This window comes from Eulemur rufifrons, chromosome 7, assembly GCF_041146395.1.
Source record: "Eulemur rufifrons isolate Redbay chromosome 7, OSU_ERuf_1, whole genome shotgun sequence".
In the NCBI taxonomy this organism is placed as follows: domain Eukaryota; kingdom Metazoa; phylum Chordata; class Mammalia; order Primates; family Lemuridae; genus Eulemur; species Eulemur rufifrons.
Window position 1 is genome coordinate 66,561,638 of NC_090989.1, and position 22,065 is coordinate 66,583,702.

General features: G+C 43.2%; 1 protein-coding gene across 9 annotated transcripts in view; it reads left to right on the forward strand.

Moving 5' to 3' along the window:
* KALRN (kalirin RhoGEF kinase) overlaps positions 1–22,065 on the forward strand; it is a 639,384-nt gene that overhangs the window by 340,960 nt on the left and 276,359 nt on the right. For all 9 annotated transcript variants that reach the window (XM_069475127.1, XM_069475129.1, XM_069475125.1 and 6 more), the window contains exons 13-14: positions 653–827; positions 14,307–14,502. In XM_069475127.1, the coding sequence (XP_069331228.1) occupies positions 653–827; positions 14,307–14,502 (371 nt within the window). The remainder of the gene's footprint in view (positions 1–652; positions 828–14,306; positions 14,503–22,065) is intronic.

The following is a 22,065-nucleotide window of genomic DNA, read 5'->3' on the forward strand; positions in this document are numbered from 1 at the left end:
GTCCACCTTAAAGGTGAGGCAGCTGGGGCCCCCAGCCTACGTATGTCAGAGTAGGGACCTAATGCAGGTCTGCAGACTCCCAATCCTGTGCTTTCCTAACTACAGCTTGACGCCTGGTTAACAACACCAGCCCGTGACTTTGGCAGAGCATTTTAAAGTGGATGCTTACAATTTGGCAACCATGACGTCATCTTATTTTAACAATGCTGGGAAGTAAAACTAGGAAGGGTTTTTTTTTTTTTTTATATGCCTTTAATGTGTCTATCCTTATGTATTGTGATATATGTGATATGTGTGTGTGCATTAAAACTATACATATTAAACTGCACATATGTATGGAACCATTCCACGTCTCTAATTTATGTTTTGACATTGTTTCATTGTATTCCTTTCACAATTCTGTCTGAGGAATAGGAGAGCAGCTAGTCTTAGAAATAGAGTTGTGAACCCAAAAGAGGATGCGTGTATCTTTGGTTCATTTACTAAGCAGCTAGTGTCAGGCTCACAACAGGAATGTGATAAATGCATGTTGATTGAATGACTCAAATGATTCACATCCACCTTGCTTGGATGTGGAAGGCCCTCCTCCTCTGTCACTTCTAACATGGCAAGGCCTTCCCCCCTTTCTTCCCCCACCCCTGCTCTGCCACAGGGACTCAGCTGTGTCCAACAACAAGACACCCCACAGTAGCTCCATCAGCCACATCGAGTCAGTCCTGCAGCAGCTGGACGACGCCCAGGTGCAGATGGAAGAGCTGTTCCACGAGCGGAAGATCAAGCTGGACATCTTCCTGCAGTTGCGCATCTTTGAGCAGTACACCATTGAGGTAGAGATGGGGGACCACGGAGGGGAGGTAGGGAGGGGGCCAAGGAGAGCTCTTGGGCAAGGGCACTGTGCCTAGTGCAAGGCAGCAACCTAAGGGAATTAGAGCATCAAGCATGCATTTTTAAAATTCAAGAAATTATCAGTTCACCATGATATATTCGTTCTAGTCCCTCTCATCCCCCACTGCCAAGCAGAGCCCCTCTGTTTTACTTTCTGTCTATGATTACTTCATTGAGAAGTTTTCTGTTGCTAATCATGGAACTGTTACTTGGTACTTTGGCTCCTGAAAGACCATGGAATTGGCTGTTTGATGACTGAAGTAGAGTCATTGAATTTCATAGCTTTATGAGTGGGTAAGTGTTAAAGTTAGTGGCCTCCTCAGCTGATAAATGTAGAGCAGGGATTGGATGCAATCACAGAGTAGCCAAGAAGCCAGCAGCCACAGGAAGGAAGACTTGTATCCTCAGTTTGATTTCTGCCTATTCAGAAAGTAAGTTTGTATTAAGCCGTTTGTTGGTTCATTTCATAGACTCCTCAGTTCTTTTTTAGAAGGTCGGGATCTCATATTCTGGCATATTTATGCCCCTTTTGTGACAACAATGAACAATGTCTGCCCCATGTAATTCTGCCTTTTATTATTTTCTGCTTTGAAACAGTAACTAAAGCCAGGCCAATAAAGGTATGAAGAATGTCCAACACATAAGGTACTTTTGCCTTTTCAGGGATGATAAAGGGTTAAATTAAAGGCACTATCTTCTTTGCTCCTGGCTGATATAGCAGGAGGGAAAGCCAATTTTCCACCTCCGATTTCTTTTTACCTTTGTTTTGCATTACAACCACCTCCTTGGAGCTGGGGCTTCTGGGTTTCTGGAGACTGATCTTCCCAACAATATCTGTGAAACCTTCAATGGAACTAGTTTGGAAGGAAAATGGCTTCTTTTTAAATGTTGAAAGCTCCAATATCCCATCCTAATCCAACTCAGGACCAGAGGACTGTCTTGGCAACAGCTGCCCTTTTCTTCTATCCTGGGACCAAAAATGTTTATATTGAGAATCTGAAATGTAAAAGAAAAGCAACTTAAAGGTATTCATCTTCCTATCCCTTACTCTCCTGTGATCTTTCTCTTCTTATAAGCACATCTCTACACCTGCCTCCCTGGGAGCCCTCGTAATTTCTTGCTTAAAGATTTCATGTTCGAAAAGGTGCTTTCTGGACAGGTTCTGGAACAGAGGAGAAGATAAGTCTTTAAATCTAGATCTTAATTTTCCTTCCATAAGGATAGGTGATTCCATAACTTTAGGTGAATTTACTGATACTTTTCCTTTATTTTGAATCTATACTAAGGATTTCAGGTAGCAGTAGTATTAAAATGTATTTTGGAAGAACAATCAAAATGCCAGTGGAAAAATAAAGATATTGGCATACAGTGAAGAGTATATGTAGTGAACTTCATAAACGTGGGGAGACAAAGGTAATAAAGAGAGGGAAGAGAAAGGGTATGAGTCATTATTCTTTATTCACTGGAGCGAGACTCACAAAACTAAATAGAGGTTACTTTTGATTACAGTGTTGTAGGTCCCAGGCACTCCCACAATCCTTCTTCAGCCCCACTGCGCCCACTGGGAGTGAATATATCCATGGGGGAAATTGTGTTAGCAGGTGTGGTGATTTTGCTGTTGTAGTCTTTATTTACTCTGCTGTCATTCCAGGTCCACATAAAAAAAAAAATGCTTAAGGGAAGGAAACAATCTGAGGGTTTGTGGTTTCGAGTGTTGATATGTTTTATGTGATTAGATGGCTGTGGTCTGGAGGTCAGGTTGCTGGTTCAGTCCCGAAATGGGGTCCTTCGACATGGACTGTACCCCTGATGTCAGCTGGGGGCATCACAAGGGTGTATTGGCCTGCAGCGATTCTGAGCAAATCCAGTTCCACTCCTGAAAAACAACCCAAAGTATATGCAGAAAGTATTCTTTAAAAAATATGAGTATAAATCAAATACTTTAAAATTGGATCCCACTTACATGTTGCAATAGAGGAACTTGATATTTAAATGGTAGGATTTGCATTCTCCAGCCTTTCTATATATAAACCTTTCTCTTCCCACCTCAAGTGCCGGACAACAACTTGAATGACTTGGTATGCAGTAGAGAAGAAGCAGGGAAATGGTGTGAGGGCCTGATAAAATGAGGGAGATAAAAACAGGGATTTGAGTCTGCATCTTCTACTGTAGGCTATGACATCTACCTTTTCAAAGGGGTCTTGTTCCCCATTTTCGGGGAGGCCCAAAGCTTGGGGGAAATGCTGCATCTAATCTTAGAGAGAAATGGAAATCCTGCCAAACCTATGGAAAAGCTCTGCTTCAAGTCAGATTGTCAGAAGTTATTTTTGAGGGTGATGAGCTTATTTCAAATACCAGCTATGTTTCACTGTGGGGATGGAGAGCAAACTTCTAGAGAAGCTTCAGAGTGTGAAACTGAGGGTGGTTTCTGTAATGAGAGACATGTCAGAGCTGACATAAGCCAGGGCAGAGTCTGACTGCAGGACCTACAGCTGTGGTTTCTTTCCTAGAGGAAGGCATGTGATGGACATACTCCAAATTCCTAGGGATTACTAGACACCAGAGCAGGCCTGCTACCCCGACATCTGGGGAATCTAACCATGGCGCCTTAACTGATGGCTGAGATGAGACAATTAATTTAAAAATTAGGATAGCACATGAGCTGCTGCACCAGTCTCCTTTTACTCAATAGCAGTGGTGTGTGTGGCTCCCACATTATAACCTGGAATGACATTATGGGGCACCCCCACTTAAAGTGAAACATTTCAGATATTTTAGGCAGATGTTCAAAACCAGGACTGCAGCTGCGTTCCTGATATACCTTTTTGGATTCCACGGAGACTTGACGAAGTGGCCTAGAGTGGAACATGATGCTCTATGAAGTTTTGTCCTGTAGGTTCAGCCTCCCTCTATGAGAGACATGTTATATGAACTGGTTATGATAGAAGAGACACTTTACCAAATGCTAATCATGTTTATTTTGTGGTGGTAAGAATATGGGTGATTTTTTTGTTTTTTATGCTTTCTTGCATCAAAAGATTTCCAAGTTTTCTACAATTAGAATGATCAGAAAGTAATATTAATAAAATATGTTTTTAGAAGCAAGAATAGGCCCATGGTCTCCAAACATGTTTGATTATGTACCCTCTCAATAAAATATTTTTGAACTTGCAGTCCCCTACATATGTATAGTTTATAAATTATAAAGATGTTCTATCACTAGCTAATAATCTCAAAACTCAATATGCCTTCCAGGTGCAGTTTAGCTTTCTCATTAGAAGTTGTGGTTCCATATTTCAAATAATCTTGTGATAATTTCCAGTTATTTTTTTGCCCCGTTTCTTGACAGATTTGATTAGATTTTCATTGTTTCCTTACCCCATAATGTGGCTGACAGAGTTCGGAGCTCTCTGTGCTTTCATGATTAGTATAATCTTCAAACTGTAGCTTCTTTGCAGGAACCTTGTTAAACCATGTGTCTTTTTGTGAAGGTTAGTTTAGTTTAAACTAGATAATAGATAAATCCATTTAACCGGGCACATGAAAAAGAGCAATAATTTGAAATATGCTGAAAGCAATGAACAAATGAGCCACAGTCAGCCCCTCTGAAGTGTGACGCTCCTGGGGAGCCTTCTCTTATCACGCATGGCACAAAACCACCCACCACGTGGTCAGAGTGAGACTCCAGCATCAATCTGCTAGGGAAAGTCTAGGGAAACTTTGTATACTTTTTATTGGTTTGATAAAGTATATGTGCATATAATACATGTATGCATATCTATGTCGAGAGAATTTTTCTCTCTACTGTCAATGAATAATCTTGGGCATGCCCTGAGTGACATACTCATGTTGGAGAGTCCTAGAAATGACACCAAGAAAGATACTTTAGACAAAAGACTTTCTGAAAGTATGGGCCACCTTTATGGTCTTTCTTTTAAATCTCTAACTCTGTGATTGCAAACTAAGTTTGCTCAGTGCACCTGCAAGTTCATTTGAGTAACTAACCTGAGTAAGGAATGGAGCAGCCAATTCTAAATCTGTGGACTTCACATTAAAACAAGTTGGGACCAGGCTGAGGCTGGGAAGAAATGGCCTTCAAGGAGGAAGCTTCCACCTAGGGAACACTGATTGTAACTATTTCATTCCTAACTCAGGTGGTCTCAACTCTTCAATTGGTGGTATATACAGGCCTTAGCATTTTATATTAGAAAGAGATTGTTCAGTCAGCCTTTCACCTGTATAGAAATTCAACTCAGTAAACATTTAATGAGCACCTACTATGTACCCAAAACTATGTTGGTCATTGAGGATACAACAGTCCTTGCCCTTAGAGGGCATTTGGGGAGAAACACAGAAACAGAATCATCATACAACGTGAGAATTCTATAATAGAGAAGAGGCTCACAGTTTGATGAGAACACTGAGGGGAGCAGGGAAGGGAGGAGAAAGGAGGGAACTCAGGATTTCATTATTGTGTTGAACCGAAAGCTTCACCTTTTATACGTTGGTCCTTGTTCTGCTCTCTGGGGGAAAAATGAGAACAATTCTGCTCCTTATTTTATTTGGAAGCCTTAAAAACATTTGAAAATGTTTATCATAGGCCTCTTTTCCTTTATCGGAAAAATGATGAAATTGTATGAGCTATTTCTGCAGTCTCCTCTAAAAATTCTATGACTATTTCTCTTTATTATTAGCCCTTCTCTGTGGTACATTTCCCCAATTTATTCACCTCTCCTTGGATAGGACATGCATGGTCTCTAGACACTGACTGTCTTGGTCACCCTCTGCTGAAGGGACTCCAGTTAGCTAAGCCCAGCTCACATGCACACCTTGGGTGAGTGCTGTCCAGGACACTTGCTCTGGTGCAGCCCAGGCAGTAGGTCCCTTTTCAGTGACCACATCACCTGTCTTGAATAGGCTTTGCTCACTTAAAAGCCCCTGCTTATCTTTTCAAGGTAAGTGCTTCCATTACACTGACATTTTTAAAATTAATGGCAGCTTTTATATTTCTCCCCTCAAATTTTACTTTTTTAATACAGCTCTTCAGCTTGTGAAAACAGATTTAAATTTAATTTATTATTGCTGTCAATGTCATGGCTGTTTGAAATGTTGGCCAGGTGAGACAAGGTCTGTGGTACCTCACTGCAGGTTCTCCTCCCGGGACGCAGAGCCATTAGCCTGCACAGTCACTGTCAGCTGCGGATCATCTAAGGGCCCCAACGTCTAGTCCAATTTAATCGTTTTTTCTTCCCTAGATACCATGTGAGACTGCAAAGCCTTTCTGTTCTCCATGTTTGTAATATGCCAAATCCACCAACATAGTAACTATATCAAGGAAGAAAATAAGATCTATTTAAGGTAATCTTTGTGGATTCTACTCTAGTGAGTGATCATGGTAACATTTTCTAAATGTACCCCAGACCCTTTGGGAAGGAAATGCAGAATGAATACAATGAAGTAAACCAAACTCCTCACAAAATATTTGATAGTCTCTCCTAGACTTTTGTCAAATTAATTTCAGGATCATTGGGAGGTTTCCCCCACCATCTTCCTTTAAAAAAAAAAAATCAGGATTATTCACACAGCTTTAGTATTCTGGCAAGTCACCTGTTTTCAGTAAATTATCAAAAATCCCTGGTAAAAACTTTCAGATCACTCCAGTGGTGTGGGTCTGGGGCTGTGGACTGGAACGCAGGTAACATTATCAAGGTTCGAGTGCTGTGTGTGCCTCCTTTCTGGTAAGGACACAGTAGAAGGGAGCAGATATAAGCTAAGCACTAGGTATTCAGCGTACATGGGAGAAAAGAACATTGCAACACTGAAGCATTGCTAGGTACTAGAATGAGCGAGCGACATGTGTTGTAGGAGCTTTCAACAAAGGGGAGATCTTTTGGAAACACAATAGAGTTCTGCAAGTCTCAGATTGATAAGAGTCAAAGGTATAGACAAAATTACTAATCAGGATTCCCTCCAACCCTGTTAATTGGCAAGGTCATGATTATATCAAAGACTTCAGTTTAATCATGATAGTGAAGAAAAGAACATGAAATTGGCCATAAAAATTATCCAGTTATCCGAATTATTCTATTGGTATAGAAATTAGGTAATTGAACACTGGAACTCATCAATTACAGCATTTTGCAATATGTTCTCACATTATTTTCCCAATAATTAAAAATAACTGAGTGGATTTCATTACTGCTAAGTCCCTCTGCTTTTCTGGAAAATTCTTGCAATATCCCCAAAGGTCTTCATATAACTATTTAAATAAATATGTTAACTCTTCAGACAGATTATATATATTTGTAAAACAGAGGGAAATGCCATGATACATTTAAAATAATCTGTTTTATAATTCACAAATCTCATCACTTTATAGATTGATTAATAGAAAAGACCATTATATTGACCAAAAAGAGTAAATGACTATGGTACTTTAGTTTCACAGTGATAACCTGTATCAACACATTATAGATAAAATAGCTCTACTCTTGCAATGAGATGGTCTCTTCAGCAGCAATATGTCTTTCTTTATCAGCCAGCACTTGTAGGCCAGTGGAGAATATTTAGCTTTCACTTGTCTCATCTTAATAAAAATAATGACATCATAAAACAAAAAAATGCTCATTTTGCAATTGATAGCCCATGCATGTCGGTAGCTCTCATCACAATGAAATATGCCATGGACCCTTCCTCCTCACTGTCAGTTGGAATGAGATTGAACCTTAACATATACAACATATGTAGTGTTGATTAATATATTAATATATCATCACCTTTGCTGAGAGGCAGTAGTGCCTTGATCAAGCATGCAGTATTTTGAGTTAGACTACCTGGGTTTGAAACCTGTTTCACCAACTTTACTAATTGTGTGACCTTAGGCAAGTTAATAAGTTACTTATTAACTTGCCTAAGTTACTTGAGGCCTCAGTTTCTTCACCTGAGAAATGGGGTTGAGATAATATTTCCCAGCCTATAGGGTTGCTGTGAGGCTTTAATGAGTTAACACATATAAGATTTTTAGCAAAACTCCTGGCACTTAATACATTGTAGTCAGCATTGTTATTATTCACAATACATTTTCATCTCTCTCTATGTATAGATATTTGCTTCCAGATTTTAGCAGTTAAATATTCCATCTTATTCTTCCCCATTGTTTCTCTCCTAATGTGTTACTGATCATGCATATTAGGAGATCCCTGAGTGTCTATGCAGAGCCCCCACTGTGGGAACCAAAGGCATTTGCTCTTGCTGTACAGAGGACCTGCCTGTGCAGGAACAGGTCACACGTCTCTCTGCTGCAACTTTAGTCTCTTTGTTCACACCCCAGAACCAGATTTCAGATGTTTCTCCTATTCATGACAGAGGCCCCTGGGAACCAGAGAATTTTAGGTTAACGTTACCTTTGTACTGAGCAATCTGGCAGAGTCAATTAAAAAAAAAAAAAGAATTCCCAAACTCTTAAGCAAAAATACCTTATTAGGGGAAGGCAGTTTGTTTTCTTGCAAGGATAAATTATGTCTGGCATTTATATAAGGCCAGAAATACACAATTAATTTATTGATCTGCTCAGTGAATGCACAATTAATCTAAAGGTTCATGTGAAGTGGAGAAAACTGCATGATCATGGAGTTTTTGGTTTTTTTTTTCTAGAAGAAGAAAAAAACAGAGGAAGGATAAAACTAGCACGTTTCTGAAGAATAGTAAAAAGAAGGATATCCCCAGAAATCAATGCTTAGAGCAGCCTTATTGATGTAACATCATGGTTAAGAGCAGCAGGCTTTGTAGTCGAACGCTCAGCTCTGCTACCGCCAGCTCTGAGACCGTGGGGAAAACTATTTGACTTCTCTGTTTTCGTTTCCTCCTAGAGTTTCTATAAGGATTAAGTAAAAGAAAGTTAGTCAGATACTTAACACACTGTCTATCCTGTAATAAAGGCACAATGCAAAGTAAAATATCTTCTTCAACTATTTCATCGTCTTTATCATGATCATCACCAGCATCTAAAAATGATCTGAACAAAGGACTACACAGTGAGGTTTGCACTGTTGCAGGTGATAGAATGAAGTTGACGGGAATAGACCCTAGGAAGTGGGAAGAAAAGGGGCAGGTGAGTTTCGGTTCAGGCAGATACAGAAAACATTTGCGGAAGAGGGACTGAAGTTTTCCCTGCACATAAATACTTGGGAAGATCCAGAAAATGGGAGGAGCCAATGGAGAAAGTTCTCTGAGAACAGAGCCCAAGGTGGCTGCTAAACCAACTCCCACAGAGCAATTTTTGGCAGCAGAATACTGGACTTGGTGCATTTTATCTGACAGGAAATTCTTGGGCTTCTTTTTGAAGTGAGCCTTCCCATTTCCCACTGCCTCTTGCCCTCTCTAAATTTCTTTTTAGCTCCTTTGATTTTTCTTGTAGCTGTGCCTCTAACGTAGACAATTTTTAGAATAGAAATATTGCCAGTGTATCTCTCAAATAGGTCATCATATCCTAACACTCCAGTTAATTCAGGAGAGTGAAGGACACAGAGGCCACTAGAGCCGGGAGGGGAACGGAGCAGACCAGGAGCTGAGATGGAGCTAAATGAGTGGAGGGAGAAAGTAAGCAAGGTTGCCTGGAAGCAGAATGCTCTCTGGGGACCTTGTGCTCCATCTTTCATTCATTGGGTTCAGGCCCTGGTTTCTGGCCTAAACACATTCTCTCCAAATGGCGTTAAATCTGGTGCAGATTTTTCTTTTCGCTGTCTTGTCTCTGTATCAGCAAACTGAGCCATGTCCCATGTTATAGGTAATCCAGAGAAAGACTTCTGTGTCTGGGGGTTGTCGTGAAGCTCTTCGTGCCAGAGGGTTTCCTCGGAAGGGCCGTCAGGGCTTGAGCAGACTGGGAGGAAGGTCATGGGCATTTCGGGGCTGTCCAACCAGGGAAGGAGGCTGGGGCGGGCAGAGCCAGCTCTCAGGGCCAGCAAGGAGCCGGCTGACCAGCTCATAGCAGAAGCACAAGGAGAGGCTGGAGAACCAGGTTTGTTTATTAGCAGTCAGGCAAGCTTCCGGTTTGAAAACAAATATTTTTCTTAAAAAAACAGAAATGAGCCCCTATTGTAACTAGCCTTGTATTCCAGGAAGAAGGTGGAGAGGAGGAACTCAATGAAAAACATTCCTTGAGGAAACAGAAAACACACAGGAAAGAGAATAATTTAGACTTCAGTAAACATTAAAAACATACACATGGGGAAGGAGCATCCCACAGAGTGAAGCGAGTGTGGACCCAGGGAGAGCGGCCTCGGGGGTCAGGCCATTCTGCTGAGGAGCCCCTGGAAATTCTCATTCTCCAGGTTCACGACAGACCTGGGTTCTTCAACTTAGTGGTATCAGGTGACAAGGGTGGAGGAAGGTAAGGAGAGGGGAGGAAAGAATATAGGACCAGCAGACGTAGGCTCCTGGACATACTTCACACTCAGTTTAGGTTCAGAGTCCCAAGATGCCAGACCTCTGAGCTCACTGTCTCAGCTCAAGTACCTCAGCCTTACTCTGCCCCCCTCGCCAGGACCCCCCACTCCAGCTTCCCAGCCTGGGAGCTCCCCTGGGACCTTCCTGCGGCAAACAGATCCTTCATAGACTCAGTTTCATGGAAACAAAACAAAAACTAAAAATGAAAAAAAAAAAAAAGGCAGGCTCTTCCTTTCATGCTTGTTGTCTTAGTTTTATTTTAATATTCCTTAGTTTGTAGGCAAGAAAATGGAGTAAAAATTGTGGTTTTGGCTATTTTCAATTATTATCTCATAAAGGACTTATATCCAGAATATATTTAGAACTTTTACAAATCTACAATCAAAAGATAATTATCTTGGTTTTTTTTTTTAAAAAAAAATGGGCAAAAGACTTAAAAAGACACTTTATGAAAGGAGTTGTACAAATGGTCAATAAGCACATGAAAATGTTCTCACCATCGTTAGTCATGAGAAAAACATAACTTAAAACCATAAAGAGATATCACTGCACACCCACTGGTGTCGCTAAAATTAAATAGACTGATGATGCCAAATGATGGTGGGCATATAGAGCAACTGGAACTTTAATATGTTGCTATTGGGAATGTGACATGTTACAGTCATTTTGATGAACTCTGATACTTTCTTATAAAGTTAAACATACATCTGCCCTATGTCCCTACAATTCCACCCCTAGGTAATTACTCAAGACCAGTGAAAACCGATGTGCACAGAAAGACTTGTATGAGAACTTTCACATCAATCTTATTTATATTAGGCAAACACTGGAAGCATCCCAGAAGTTCACTGGCAGGAGAATGGATAAACAAACTGTGGTATATCTATACAATGCAATACTACTCAGCTGTAGCAAGGAATGAACTACCAATGCACACAGCAACGTGGATGAATCTTAAATACAGCATGTTGAACAAAAGAAGCCAGACATAAAAAATATATATTATATCATTTCATTCATATGAAATTCAAGAACAGGCAAAATTACATCAATGATGACAGAAATCAGAAAGTGGTACCTGGTTGGGGGGTGGGGGAGGCAGGAACAAACTAGAAAGGGGCCCTAGTAGACTCCCTAGAGTGACAGAAAGGCTCTATAGTTTGTTTTTGATGATGGCTACATAGGCATATAAAATTGCCAAGAATTACAGAACTGAATGCTTAAAATATGTGTATTTTATTGTGTGTAAATTATGCAGTAAGTTTTAAAATACTGTATGGTAGCCGGGCGCGGTGGCTCACGCCTGTAATCCTAGCACTCTGGGAGGCTGAGGTGGGCGGATCGTTTGAGCTCAGGAGTTCGAGACCAGCCTGAGCAAGAGCGAGACCCCATCTCTACTAAAAATAGAAAGAAATTATATGGACAGCTAAATATATATATAGAAAAAATTAGCCGGGCATGGTGGTGCATGCCTGTAGTCCCAACTACTCGGGAGGCTGAGACAGCAGGATCCCTTGAGCTCAGGAGTTTGAGGTTGCTGTGAGCTAGGCTGACGCCACGGCACTCACTCTAGCCTGGGCAACAGAGTGAGACTCTGTCTCAAAAAAAATAAATAAATAAATAAATAAATAAATAATAAAATACTGTATGGAAAAAGATAGTTATAGACCTAGTCCTATAAAGACTATAAAGTCCTCTTCATCCTTTAAACCTGCGGTCCCCAACCCCTGGGCCTTGGACCAGTACTGGTCTGTGGCCTGTTAGGAGCCAGGCTGCACAGCAGGAGGTGAGTGGGGGGGGAGTGAGTGAAGCTTCATCTGTATTTACAGCCACTCCCCATCTCTTGCGTCACTGCCTGAGCTCCGCCTCCTGTCAGATCAGCCGCAGCGTTAGATTCTCACAGGAGCATGAACCCCACTGTAAATTGCACATGCAAGGGATCTAGGTTGCGTGCTCCTTATGAGAATCTAATGCCTGATGATCTGAGCTGGAGCTGAGGCGGTGATGCTCGTGCTGGGGAGCAGCTACAAATACAGATTAGTTGCAGCAAAACAAGCTCAGGGCTCCCACAAACTCTTCATTACAATAAGTTGTATAATTATTTCATTATGTATTACAATGTAATAATAATAGAAATGAAGTACACAATAAATGTAATGTTCTTGAATCATCCCCAAACCACCCACCCCCAGTCCATGGAAAAATTGTCTTCCATGAAACTGATCCCTGGTGCCAAAAAGGTTGGGGACTGCTACTCTAAATTATCTCTTATAAATTATCTCTCTTACTCTCTTCTAGTTAAAGAACAAAGTACTTTTCAAAGATGAGGCTACCACAAAAACCTCCTTTGCCTGCCACCTGCCAGTCCCCGGGTCCCCCAGGACTTCCCACAATAAGTAGACACTGGGTTTTCCTGCTGGGCTCCGCAGATCCCTGAGCTGACTTGAAAAGGTGTGGGGGCGTGGAGTGAGGACCTGGGGCAGTGAGGGTGGTATTTTCAAAGTTCCCCTATCTCTGCTTCAAAGAGAACAACTACACTTTCATCTGTTTCTATTTTGCTTGAAGAAAGGTCTTGCTATTAGATAAAAAATAAAATCCCGTGAGGGACTGCTTGGCTTTCCCACCCCAGCGAGCATGGCCCCAGCACGGGATGTAAGAGCACTGCTCCCACCTGCCTTGGCCTGTCTTCTAGTTCCCTTTGTCCCTGGTGCTCCTGGAGCAGCAGTGTCTGGTAAGAAGGTTATGCCACATGTGAGTGGGGGTGAGACCGGCATGAAGCAAACCGCTCAACTAGGGCTCTGGGATATGTGCTGAGACTTCCTGGGCCATCCTGCAAATGGGAGACCTGCGGTGACACTTCCGCCTCCTCTCCTGGGAAAAGAGGGTGGCAGCGCCCATGCTGCTGCCTTCACAGGGCTGCCGTGGGGGCAGCACGGGATGACAGATCTGAAAACCACATTCTTATTAAAAAGTTTTAATTTTGATTTACATATCAGAGGGAATTATTTAATATCTAATTCAGTACTTCTGAGTTCCTACTCTGGATGAAATCTCTGTGCAGAGATTGTAGAGGAAGTATAGGATTTAATCTCTATTCGCAGAGAACTGAGAGTAGACCAGGTGAAGTCATATAAGCTAAGATGTAGAGCAATAAACAATCAGCAAGTTGATGTGAGGGTGATGTTTCCATTCGTTACATGCTTCAGTTTTCATTAGAATCTTTAATGCCTTTCAACTGATTATAATCTGCTTGAATTTCCAGAGGTATGCTATACATTTACGCCTTGCTCAGTCACTATTTCCAGGTATCAGGTTTGTAATAGAGGGAAAGAATCCTGCATAACAGAACACAAGAAAGGGATCAAGACCCCTGGGTTTGGTGTACACCAGCTCTTTCACTGATGTAACGTTGGGCCATTCACCAGGCCTCTCTAGCCCTCAGTTTCTGTTTCTGAAATAGACTCACTACTTCATTTTTGAGGACCAGTACACAATTTCCTTAGAGCCACAGTGTGAGATGGTAGACAGTCTTTGCAGTCAGTAGAACTGAGCTATGTCTGAAGCTTTGCCCCTCCTTAGCAGGGTCAGTCAGTCCATCTGTCTGAGTGAGGGTCAGCTTCCTCTTCTAAAAGATGCATCTGGAGATCTCCACCATGTCTGCTTCACTGGGTCACTTTGGAGATTGAATGGCATGGAGTATGCAAAAACTTTATAAATCATAATTCATCATATAAACACCTGCTGCTGTTCCTTTGCTGTTGTTATAGGCATTGAAACACACCGAGAGCACTTTTAAAGCCACGTATTTGTGGGTACATGGCAGTGTTGCTTAAATATAGTCTAAGGGTTACAGAAATGTGAAGCAGGGACTGATCTGAGGAGTGGGTGGGTGAGTAAGGCTTGGAATTGTGAGCTTCAGCCTAGCAGTCTCTCGTGGACCCAGCGAGCCTGTAGTGATGACGATGGTTCCCTCGCAGGTGACAGCAGAGCTAGATGCCTGGAATGAGGACCTGCTCCGTCAGATGAATGACTTCAACACAGAGGATCTGACCCTGGCAGAGCAGCGGCTGCAGCGCCACACAGAGCGGAAGCTGGCCATGAACAACATGACCTTCGAGGTCGTCCAGCAGGGCCAGGACCTGCACCAGTACATCATGGAGGTCCAAGCCTCAGGTGGGTGGCCTCTCTCATTCTCCTGCAGAGGAGATAAGGAAAACAAGAATGCCAGCTAGCCTCCAAGGAGCACTTCCGCCTTGTTTGTTCATTTTATTCCTACACATACGAAGAATAAAGATTTTTACCCCCAGTTTAAAGAAAAAGAACCAGAAGCCGTGAGAGCTGAAATAGCTTGCCCAAGGTTGCCCCGTTAGGCTGTGGTGAAGATGGGAATAGGGCCAGGGTCTCCTGGTGCTGCGGAGAGAATGACAGTGCCAATGATGGAAATTAGCACAGATTTCTAAAAAATGGTGGCCTGGAAAAACCAAGCAAAGCAGCCAGATATCCGTGTGAACTGTGTTCAAGCGTGTAGCTGTCTCCCATTCTGCTCCCTGTCCTTGCTGCCAGCACACATTCTCCTGCCCCCTCTCCTGCTCCCCCGCCGTCTCCTTGTCTCCTGGTCATGCTTCTCAGAGTCCTCAATTTTTTATCACTGGTCTGCGGGTAAGCCTAAGCAGTGCTGATAAAAATTTATGGCAAGGTCATATAATTTTATAACTTCTCAGAAAAACATGGCTGAATTACCCAGATTTAACTTCTTTTCCTGTTCAAGATTTATTCAAAATTTATCCAACAAATGAGTGAGCGCTTACTATTATAGCTGCCACTCCCCAAGATGGCCTTTGGTGTCAGAACTGGAGAGAGCCGTGGTGAATCCTGATTACAGCTAGTCCAGAAGAAAAGAAGTCACTTCTCTGGTCACATCCCAGTGGAGTGTCTTCTACCACCCACCCCACCCTCCTACCTAGGTCCTTGCTGGTGTCAGTCTCTGCTCTCCAGGACGAGGAGGACAGAAGCCAAGGCCATTGACTCTTTAAAACACATTTGGGCCACGCCCCTGCTGATCATGAAGGATATTAAAGCCAGGAGATTGTCGGGGGCCTTAGTAATCATACTAAACTTTAGGGTACTTTGGGTTTTGGTTTGTCTTTTATTTTTTTGATGACCCAAAGGTATAAATACCAGCATTCAAAGGAACTTCATTCCTAACCAGAGAAGAGATAATCTAGTAAATGCTGTTCATTTTTGTCAGTACAATCTTTCCTTGAATTTTCACTCGTGCTATGAACAGACTGCCTCTGAGACTCAGGCCTGTTCACAGTGTGCAGCTTGCTCTCTGCGCAGTCCCAGGAAGGGCTACTCACCTGCATCTGTCTGGGGATTTTTAAAAAAGTGACAGTGCCCAGGCCGCATGCCCAGATATTCTGCTTTTAACCACCTCTGAATGGGACCTGGACAACAGTAGAAAGTTCTCAGGTCATTCAACAGTGCAGCCAGGGCTGAGAACCACCACTTTTTATCATGATAATTAAATCCCAGCAGCTGACATCTAGGGAATGCCTAGGACAGTGGATCTCAAAGTGTGGTCCCCAGATCAGCAGCATTAACATCACCTGAGAACTTGCTTGAAATGCGAGCTCAAGGACCTAACCCTAGAACCTGTCACATCAGAATCTCTTGGGGTGGGACCCAGCAATCGGTGCTTCCCGGAGTCCTCCAGATGATTCTGATGCTCCACCGACCTAGGACCTTGGTACTCAGCATGGGCCCTGTACTGCAGCGCCAGCGTCACTTGGGAGCTGATTAAAAATGCAGAATCACCAGCTTTATGTCAGATCGGTGAATCTGAATCTGCATGTTAACAAATCGCCAGGTAAATCATGTGTACATTAAAGTTGAGTAGCAGTGTTCTAGGACGTGGACTATACCTTTTCAGAGCCTTGGTAGGGAAGTAGGGCAGCTGTAACCCTTTCTCTGTGATTGAGAATCTTATCTGGTTAGAGTTTAGCCCTGTGGCTTACCCTCACGATGCTCATGGCAGCAGGCTATCCAGCTAAGACTGGGGACCGTGAGGGAATGCAGACACAGTGTCTGTGCCGAGCAGGAGAAAGAGTCTTGTCTGGCTGCAAACCTGTAGTACTTACCACCAGGGTGCCGACATGACCTTGAGCAAACCAACCTCTGTCCCAAGAGCCAAGTATCCATGGTAACAGAAAGACTACTGGGAGCTGGAAACCCCTGAGGGCTGCTTGTTACTGGGAGGGGGTGGCTAGGCTTGGCGTCCACCTAAACCATGAGGGCTGAGTGGGTGACAATAGCCCCAGGCAGATGGGCTGCCCACCCCCACAGTATCCTATACTAGAAATGAGCTTTGTCAAAAGAGGTTTGATTGCCTCTCCAGCCCTGTCTGCTGAGGCTGGCTGCTCCCCTGCTTCTACAACAGCTGGCTGTTCAGTCTGGCATAGCTCATGAGGCTTTGACAGGAATGAATCCGGGGAGTCTAGGAAGGCTCACTCTCTGTCTATGGCCGAATGCCTGGTCCTGCAGAGGCGGCATCTAGCTCATCTCTGGGCTTAGGGGAGGGGAGGGCAGAACCACATCAGAGCTAGGGGGTGGGGGTAGGGGTGGTGTGAAGGGTGGGCCTGGGATGGGACCTGACCCCATGACCCCCCAACACACATCATGGCCAAGGAATACAGGACTTCAGAGACACAGGACTGAGGCAATGAGTGGTTTGGGCATTTACAATGTTTGTCTAATGAACTATATTTGGACTAAAGGTAAAAGAAACTGTTATCTTAGAAAAAGAACAATGATCACAATTAAGATTTGTTGGTATTTAGCCCTCCATGCTAAATTAATTAAGGGTTTATGCTTTGATTTTATAGTAGCAAATGGAACTAGGAAATTTTATATGCTTATTTTCAAGTGTGCAGTTTCTGAGATTGAGCCAGGTTCTACTAAATCCCTTGAGTGTGCCACCAATTCTAACCAAAGCAAAAAGTCTTTGCTTATGTCAACAGCAGCCTCAGGAATAGAGACAAGTAGAAAGAATTTCTTAATTTGTTCATTGGTCTTTCCTCACTATAGAATTTTGTATTTGAGCCTCAAGTTGGGAGGTGGTAGGTTTTGCTGTAAGGAGCCAAATTAAGGAAAACATGCTGAGTTCAAGGTCCAGTTCCACCACCAATGAACAGTCGGACTTTGGAAGTCCCTTTTCTTTCTCTGTAGACTTTAGTTTCTTCTTCTGTCTAGTGTGGCAGGTAGGCCTTGATTTCTAAAGGGCTCTCCAGTTATCACCTCCCATAATTCAGCCTAACTGCCTCATTGGCTATGCCACAGGTCTTCTGTCCGATCAAATCTGGCCATGTGACCGTCTTAGGAATAAGACAAGAGCTGTGTATCCTATGGATATGTTGCTTTTTGTGGTTTAATCAAAGCATCAAGTTCTCCCTTTACGCAAAGGTTTTAAGTGAAAAATCCCTGGAGTCTGTGGCCATGATACTTAAAATTTACTGTGCCTGAGAAGAACCCATCTCCAGTGTTTAGAAATAAACAAATTCTTAAAATAAATTAAGTCTTTGGAGATCACTCTTCTCCTTGAGCATAGAGATGAGAATATAGATACGAGAGGAAATCCTGGATTGAAATCCTGGTCACACTTCTTTACTAACTAGTGTCCGTGAATGTGTTACCCAATCTCTCTAAACCTCGCCTTCCTCTGAAAAATGGCCATGAGAATACTTACCACATAGGGTCATTGTGAGGACACAGCGGGATAGCACAGCAGCATGGGAAGGGCTCAGGGAAGCTTGACAACTACTGTATTTTATGCTCATATACTGCATTCTTTTGGCATTGTCTTCCTGCAGTTTCTCTAGCAGCATGAGGGTAGGATTCCTTTTTCCTTCTCTTTGCATTCCCAGCATCTAGCAGAGTGATTATGTCTTGTGCATAACAAGTTCTCAATAATGTTTGCTGAATTAATCAAAACTTAACATCAGTGTGGGTGGAGCAGATGTAGGTAAAAATAATGGACCACAAATCTGTGGTCCCCAACCTCCAGGCCATGGCCTGTTAGGAAACAGGCTGCACATCACTGCCTGACCGCCACACCACCCCTGCACCCCGGTCCGTGGGAAAATTGTCTTCCATGAAACCAGTCCCTGGTGTCAAAAAGGTTGGGGACCACTGCCACAAATAATCTTACTGGTGTCAAAAAAGGAAAAAAAAAAAAGCCTATGTTTTTTTCAAATGGAAGGTACTCTGGGTTGATAGGAATGTGGACCTGGCGGGGCTGAGAGGAGGGGGAAAGAGGCTTAATGTGAAAAATGGCTCTCAACTGGCTGCATATTTAGAATCACCTGGGGAATGTCTTAAAAATACCAATGTCTGGGCCCCACCCCTCAGGGAGCCTTAGTTAATTAGTCTGGAGTGGGCCCAGTGTTTAAAAAAAAACTTCCCACGTGATTTTAAGGTACAGCCAGAGTTGAGAACACTGATCTAAAAACCTGATTAAAGAACTTGGTAATTTCTGAACCAGGTGTTATATAGAGGGAGTGACACGGAAAGAGGAGTGGGGGCGGGGTAGGAGAAAAGAAAGATATTCTCTGTATGAGGCCGACACATATTTCAAGAACACACAACAGTGGAAAAAAAAAATGTTACAAGAAGGAACAGCATAGGCAGAAATACCCAAATCCTACCCTAGACCACAGCCACCTCTCTCTGAGGAAGGTAAAGTGGTACCCCCACCTGGCAGCAAAGGCAAGCAAACTAACATTATCATTAGCTGTGGCTTTTAGCCCTAAATAAACATCAGTGCAGAGCCTTCTGGTAACTGAACGTAGCATAAGGAATCTCTGTTTCCCTGGGTTGCTGGCCATTGTACCATTTTATCCAGTGGTTCATAATCTTGGTTGCATGTTGGAATCACCCTGGGAGCTTTAAGACTAACTGATGTCTGGGTCCCAACCACACAGAGTCTGATGTGATTGATCTGGGTGTGGTCAGGGCATGGTGAGTTTGAAAAAGTTCTCCAGGGCCGGGCGCGGTGGCTCACGCCTGTAATCCTAGCACTCTGGGAGGCCGAGGTGGGCGGATCGTTTGAGCTCAGAAGTTCGAGACCAGCCTGAGCAAGAGCGAGACCCCATCTCTACTAAAAATAGAAAGAAATTATATGGACAGCTAAAAATATATATAGAAAAAAAATTAGCCGGGCATGGTGGTGCATGCCTGTAGTCCCAGCTACTCGGGAGGCTGAGACAGGAGGATCGCTTGAGCTCAGGAGTTTGAGGTTGCTGTGAGCTAGGCTGACGCCACGGCACTCACTCTAGCCTGGGCAACAGGGTGAGACTCTGTCTCAAAAAAAAAAAAAAAAAAAAAGAAAAAGTTCTCCAGATGAATCTAATGTGAGCCAGGGTTAAGAGCACTGGTCTAATAGCATTCACCCCACCATAGTTTCCAATGATATACATTGAGCAAGTACCTAAACACCTGTCAGTAAGATTTTGTATTTCATTCAAGCCATTCAACTGTCCCATCAATAATCAAAAATATATTCATTGTAATTTCCTTAAAGGAAAGTAAAAAGTGGGAAAATGAATATTTTGACCCTACCAGATGACAGGCACTGTATATACTCTGTGTCTTTTAGTTCTTACAACATCCCTGAGAAGTCATTGTTGTGATTCCCATTTCACAGGTGAGGAAACCTAGACTGGGAGAGGGTAGGGAGCCCAGAGTCTCACTGTTAATAGGTTGCAGAGCAAACCCAAGCCTGTCCCTTCCCCAAAGCTCTCAGGTACTGTCGACTTCAGCTCTTCCCCAAAGGGGCCCGTTGATTCACTGATCAGGTAATTATTGGGTGACGTATGAGTGAAGCATTGTGGTAGGGCCTGAAGAGGCAGAGATGAATAAGACTGACGTAGCCCTGGCTTCAAAGGGCCTGCATTCCTGTGAGAACGTGGACAAGTTAATAAGGAACCAACATCAGTGGAAGCTTGCTGATGGGATGTGAGCACAGGACGTTGCGGGGGCACATCAGAAAGAAAACTCAATATGACTTTTGAAAGGGAAACTAACAAACTGTTTAATTACAAATCTATTCCACTAAGTGATGGAAAGAACAAATGTGTCTTTTTGCATTTCCAAGCACCCCTAAGAAAGACAGACAGGTCTACGGTCAGGTTGAGAGCAGTAATGTCCACACTAGCAAACTCTACTTACTGCTGATTGACGGATACTTAGCAGTTGATGGGTTTTAACTGGGACTCGCTTCGGTGTGTTTGGGGCAGTGGGAGGGGGGCAGTTTCTGTCTTCCAGGTGCAGCTGGGTGCATCTTCATGTCCCTCCCATTCCCCTCATCCACAGCGTGATGCGTTGCTGAGGAGTGCGGAGGTGCAATGAGCATCATCTTCATCCGTTTTATTTCCCATGTTCATCTCACATAAAACAGTATCAAACGAGTTGGATGGAAATGCAGGGCCTGAGTCTCAGGGCAGGCTGGGAGCCTGTCCTGGATGATGTCGTAAGCAGGTGGCTGGCCTCTTTGATAAGTTACCGGGCTCAGAGAGCCCATTAGTGTGTGGTGTGGCAGGGGTGAGCCATGAGGTGCACGTGGAAAGGGACTTTGCCCACGCCCGGCGTACTCAACCCTAGAGACACGTGCTGCCGTAAACCCACCCTGTGACTGGAAGTGAGGAAGAGCTTCCACCTCTGCAGAGGGATCTTAAATTACATTTCCAGAAAGCAAACACAGGATCAGGGGTCATCCCACTATGCCAAGCCCTGCAGAGGTAGAAATTTTTGTATCATTTTTTATTTCCGTCAAGGAGATGCTCTACCTCATCCTCTTGGTAATTGAAAATAGTAACTAAAGGGAGTTGCCTGCCAAAAGAACAAGCCGTTCTTTTCTCTGTCTCCCACAGATATTTCAGGAGCTGGGGCTTAGAATTATGAAACTGACAGAAAAAATAAACATGAAAAGATACTGAAATTATTACCATGTAACACCAGAAAAAAATGTTCCCACTCTCCCATATTGTCCTTATATAAAACACTATTTTTACCTCCAGAAATGAATTTCCTTAGTGTGTACAGACTTTCCTTATACTCCCCTGACTACATGCTGCAGGTGTGTTGGTGGTGGCGATGATTAATTTTGGACCGTGTGAGTCCCAGTGATGGGGAAGTCTCCCGAAGGGGATTTATTTTTTAGGTGACCATATGTTGAGATTGGTGGGCTTCTTTGGGTTTGATCCCCGGGGAAGTACACTACCCACTGGCAACTTATCTGCCGGGCTTTTGAATCTGAACCCCATTGGTGACTGGGACCCTATTCTTCAGCATCTCAGACAAGGTGTCAGCATCAGGACCACAGTTGCACTGGGTCATAGATCACAGGATGAGAAGCCAGGGAAAGGATCTGGACAGAACTAAGAAGCTGCAGAGTCAGGTGGACTCGGGGATCAGAAAAGACAGCAATCCAGAGATTTGGGATTTTCCCAAAGCCAAGGATCTGAGCAAGGCTGAATCAGAAATGGGTAGACAATCAGAATCAAGAAACATGGGTCACTTACATCAAGTCAGAGACAGGAACCAAGAGGGTAACAATGTGAGAGGACAGAAAGTTGGGATTTTAAGGCAAGAGTTAGGAACCAGGAAAGCCACGGGACTAAGGAACAGTGATCTATATTTATATGCGTATATGACAGATACTTTAAATGCATCATGGAGGTA